Source organism: Glycine max, chromosome 6, assembly GCF_000004515.6.
Source record: "Glycine max cultivar Williams 82 chromosome 6, Glycine_max_v4.0, whole genome shotgun sequence".
Lineage (NCBI taxonomy): Eukaryota > Viridiplantae > Streptophyta > Magnoliopsida > Fabales > Fabaceae > Glycine > Glycine max.
Genome location: NC_038242.2, coordinates 28008744 through 28014192, shown reverse-complemented (window position 1 = coordinate 28014192; position 5449 = coordinate 28008744). Strand labels below are relative to the sequence as shown.

The 5449-nt window shown below is 29.7% G+C and overlaps 1 protein-coding gene across 1 annotated transcript; it reads right to left on the bottom strand.

Annotated features, from left to right (window-relative positions):
* Positions 1–393: 393 nt before the first annotated feature.
* LOC100819868 (ethylene-responsive transcription factor WIN1) lies at positions 394–3278 on the bottom strand. Its single transcript, XM_006582031.4, has 2 exons — positions 3087–3278; positions 394–1756 (listed from the first exon to the last, which is right to left on the bottom strand). The coding sequence occupies exons 1-2, from the start codon at positions 3164–3166 to the stop codon at positions 1177–1179; spliced, it is 660 nt and encodes a 219-aa protein (XP_006582094.1). The 5' UTR covers positions 3167–3278; the 3' UTR covers positions 394–1176.
* Between the last annotated feature and the right edge of the window lie 2171 nt (positions 3279–5449).

Sequence of the window (5449 nt, the reverse complement as noted above, 5' to 3'; positions counted from 1 at the left end):
TAAAATAAATAAGTGACCTTTGTTTCACAAAATCTTATTGTTAAATTATTAGAAATATGGAGATAAAAATATGCATTCTCATATGTATTAAAAGGTAATAAAAAAAATATTCTCACACATAACTCATTTTCAAGAATCTATTACATATGAATGAATAATTTGTTTTAAGCGACTGCGATTCAACCAATTACCACTTATTGGTAGAATTAGTAATCCAGACCATCTTCACCACTAATAATATTGAGAAAAATAAAAATTAATTAAGATATCTTATAATTTTAATTCAAACCATGTTTCTGATCTATTGATCGATCTCTAGTTAACTATTTTCACTTTCAAATTACATTGTCATATGAAAATTTGAATAACAGGATTAGATCAAATCTCCTCCACCACTTGACTTGCATGAGGACTATTAATTAACCCTAATTGGGTCAACCTACCGTTTGGGTTATTTATATATACAGTACATCTTAATTTACATATAATGTAAAAATAGTGGCCCGGTAACGCAAATTGATCATATCAAATATCAGAGAATTTATTATATAATAGTTTAAATGTAAGGTTATTCGTACACACCTTGATTTTCTATACTTTTCTTTTTACACATCTCTTTTAAGGAAAAGGAGAAGACAAACAAAAAGTCACTTTCCTTTCCATGATTACATCCTCTCTTTTTATCCTATAAAAGAGAGTGTAAAATTGAAGTACATAAATCGAGTGTAACAAGACTAAAACCACAAAGCAAGAAGAAAAGACCATAAGTCATACTGTTTCTACTTATTACGCAACCTAGCATAGCATGCCCTTCTTAGGTGAGCACTAACTCATGAAAAAACCGCATGATATAAGTGAGAGAAATGCTAACAATATTATCTCTAACATTCTTTTTCTAACACGTTTTTGTTTTGTTATCGGCTAAAATTTACTAAATATTACAAATTTTAATAAATTTCACTTCAGTCAACAAGTCTTTCCCAGGTTTAAAAGTGAAACCTATTAAAATTTATGATTTTTAATAAAATTGAGCCAATAATAATAATAATAATAATAATAATAATAATAATAATAATAATAATAAAGTGTTAGAATGAGAATGTTACTTGCATACATTCTCTATAGAGATCCTTAAAGAAAATGAATAAAATTAACCTTCTTCAAATACCCTTCCCCTTAATATAAGTTGTTGAAAGAAGGGCTAGTGATGGGGCAGTTCCTGCCGAGGAGTTCTTCTATCATTTGTAGCGCAATTCTCTCTTCCTCGTCCATCTCTGTCCTTAGAAGCTCCTGTCTCACCACTTGCGGGGCAGGATCGCACTTAGAGAACGAAGAGGGATTATTAGAACAAGAACCATCTCCAGTACCTCCTTCGTTGGCACCACCCTTCTTTCCGAGGGGAGGAACCATCATGACCCAGTTGGAGTCGGAATGCTGGCCGGCGCGCTTCTGCCACACTCCGATGTGGGAATTCTCGGGGTCGAGCCTCAGGCAGGTCATGGAAGGGGACGGAAGCTTCCCGCACTTTCTGAGCTTGGCGTGAAGAATCTCTTCCAGTTCCTTCGAGGTGGTCATGGACGACGATGGGGTTTCGTGATCGGTTGGTGTTAGCGTTGTCTTTGGGTCACCCTCTGGGGTTTGGACTATTGGGAAGTTGGTTTTTGCGTTTCGCCCGCTCATCAATATCGCAGCTTGGTCGTAGGCTCGTGCTGCTTCTTCTGCAGTTTCGAACGTGCCTAGCCACACCCTCCTCTTGCTGTTTCATGCAGCGAGTGAAATATTATTCAAGTTGAAAATATTGGAATAAACTATTACCTTAATCCGAGAGACAAAGAGTGCTATTTACTTTATGGTCCATTCGTTTGCACTTAAAAAGAGAAAAAAGTGAATGAAATTAACGGTAAGATGAGCTAGAAATCACACTTTTATAACTGTATTTTAATTCAAAATTTTTATCTAGCTCGATTTATTTTCAATTTCATTTGACTCTATGAAATGGACACTAATGTATTTAGTTTTGAAAAAACTCTTATACATAAGCCCTTATCAACACTTCTATTTATATTTTAATTTGTTTCAAATTTTTGTGGCTTTAATTTTTCAACTTTAGTACAAAATCTTCATTTTAATTAATCACGCAAATTAGTTTCTACTTTCTTATTTAAACCTGTATGGTAACCGTGGAAGTTGGTGCCGATAAGGTGGTAGTATGAGGATGATAAATATAGTGATGTTGGCAGTGAAAATGATGATATAATCATGATAGTGATAATTATAATAGTCTAATAAGGGTGACAAGAATAATAATAATAATCTTGAAAATAACAATTGTTATAGATCTTTCAAAAAAAAAAAAAACAACAAATGACTTGTCTTTGAAATAATAAAACTAGAAGTCTAGAACTACCTTTTTTGTTTAAAATTGTGTTTAAATGTTTTGAAATTAAATTAAAAATCAACATTCACTACCATTTTTTTGCCGAATAAGCTTTATTTAAAAAAATTCTAACTTACTATTTGGTTTTATTAAAAGAAAACATTATATAATTTATTTTTTTCACTACATTTTTACATTATATATCTATGAATAAGGAGAATATTGATATTTTATAAGAGAGAAATGTTAGCTTCTCACTCTTTTGTAAAATTAGAATATACTCTTTGAAAAATTAGCGTCTCTAGTATATACTTTTTCTTTAAAAAAAAAGTACCGACAAAATCAGAATTTTGTAAAATTAAGACCGTGAATGGTAAGTACAATACCAAAGACTAAAGTAGTCAAGTGGGAATTTACTTAGAAAATCAATGACAGTGAAAAGAATAAAAAAAATGTTAATTTGTAAACGCTGGTAAGAAAGACAATTATTAAAAGATAGTAGTATAGCTACTAAACATATATTCAGATTACATGATGGTGTTTGTTGTGTACACTAAAACACGAGATAAACACATCAGAATATGACAATCAAGATATTTAACTTGGTTGAAGAAAGTATGTATAAATATTGTAAATCTCATGATTCTGTATTAAATTTATACGGATAAAAAAAAACATGAAAAAAAAAAGGTTTGGAAGAGCTTATTACAGAAGTGGGTGGCGAATTTCTGATACCCATGAACCCCAATGGCGCTGTCTGACACCTCTGAACTTCCTTGTTTGCACCATACTGAGAGAGAGAATACGGTGGAAAGTGATTTTGAATTCAGTGTTGACAGGTACAAAAGTATGATGCCAAAAATATATAATGGGAGAAAAACAAGAGGAGGCAGGTGAGTTTAATCAAAAGAGTTGGGACCATCTAAAAGGCTTTTTCTCTTCCTACATTCAAAACATGGTCTCACCTAAATCCTCTCCTTCAAAAAGTAATTAACCCTTCAATAAATGCTGGTGTTTGAATTCCTGTGCAGTCACACCGGAATCCAATTCCCTTCCTAGCTAGCTACCATGTCATGTTCTCTAATGTTTGGTCTAACTATGTTGACACGTTTGAATTACTCAATTCCTTGTAAAACAAGCATAATTACATATATTTGTTTTAAAAATTCAGACTTGATTAAAACAAAGTTCAAATTAGTAGAATATCAAACATTTTCGAACATCTTCCACCTGAGCGCATGGATAACTATTATAATATTGTTCTAATTTAATAATATATATATATATATATATATATATATATATATATATATATTTCAAATCATGAATATATAATTATATTAAATATTCAAAATACAACTTAATTTATTGTTTATATATAACAATATTTTTTTATTCGAATAAAATATTACCGTTAAATTGATTGATCCTTAAGCACTAAAGGCAAAGCCTGCACCCCATGAAATCATACATACTACTCCTTATCTGTTTTTTAAATTTTTGTATAACAATTTTTTACTTTTATGGTGCTTTCTCTTTACCTTACAAAATACTGAATACTACAGTTTTTAATTTGTTATAATTTTTCGTCCCCTTCTATGTTATTCTGGTACGGCCCCTGCATCTAGTCCATACCTAAAAACATTTTCGAACTTCTATTAGAAAGTTTAATTATTTTTTTGTTAATTAGTAAACAAAAGTCATACCACTCCACATATACATGTAACATTTATAATTAAGGAATATGAGTTTATTATGATGTAGATCAATTTGTAAAAGCAGGAGGCCATGCTACCACATGGTAAATATGTACTGAACCTGTTCCGTTCCGTTATGATCTGATATGACCATATAATTCCTCTCAGGCACAAGAAATTAACCATGACAAACTAGCTAATCCTCTAATTTACTAGCCAAACACTAGGGATAAAGCGTTACTATCTATAATTTATATCCTTGCAAGTTCAATTTGTTGGGGACCAGTTTGCACATGTAATATAATACATGGAAGAGAAGGATTGATGATGAAGTTGACGATCAGTCGGATTCTATTATTTGCCATTATTATGTACTAACTTCGAATAATTACACGATGGTTAACTTGTTGTAAAGGGCTAAATTCAAAAGTGGTTGGTGAAGATAATTAAATTACAGTTTAAGATCCACATCTATATATACATACTCCTATATGAGAGTCATAAAGCGCTGCTTTAATTTTTATTTAAGTAATTTAACTATAAAATGTCGGCAAAGTTTTCTCTCTAATTAACGGAAATTATATGTATCCAATATTCGGATTAGTAAGTTTATGATTATTTTAAATATTAAGGATTTTAAAAAAAAAACTAAGTATAGTTTTTAATAAAAAAATATTTTTTTATTCTTATATATAATAAAATAATATATGTTTAATTATGTTTTTGTCCTTTAGATTTGGAAATTTTTCTTTTTTAGTTTCTCAAAGTAAAATTTGCACATATATATATATATATATATATATATATATATATATATATATATATTGTCTTTTAAATTTGTGAAATACTTTTTGGTTTCCTACTAACTGATTTTTTGTGATTTGGATGTACAATTTGTAATAATTTTTTATATAAAAGGGATTTACAAAAATATTTTGTGAATTTAAGGACTAAAAAATATAAATTTAAATTTAAATGACTAAAAAAATAGGCTCTTAAATTTGAAGAAATAAAAACATATTTAATCCAAAGATATAATTTTAATCTTTTAAGTTTATAACTTTTATAATTCAATCTCTCAAAATTGATAAAATTTTATAAAATAATATACTCTACTATAATATACAACAGGAACAAAAATATATTAAAAGAGGGGTTAGAGATCGAGAGAAAGACAGTGTGTGTGATGAACTAAAGTAAACGTGGAGGAACTGAAATCGTGAACAGAGAGAGTTGCAATTAAAATTATGGATATCACTAATGAGTGACAAGTGGCGAACTTGGTAAGGTAAGGAACAATGAGTGTCAACTTCGGTTGCATTGGATGCCAATCGACATCTTACCAAATGAATAAAGGAAAATTTGTATTTTATAT

What these genes read in the sequence shown, in the direction of transcription:
- LOC100819868 (XM_006582031.4), bottom strand. Translation starts at nt 3,166, where the DNA reads ATGGTGCAAACAAGGAAGTTCAGAGGTGTCAGACAGCGCCATTGGGGT. An exon ending in GAAATTCGCCACCCACTTCT is followed by an intron (nt 1,757 to 3,086) that starts GTAATAAGCTCT and finishes TGCATGAAACAG; the next exon opens with CAAGAGGAGGGTGTGGCTAG.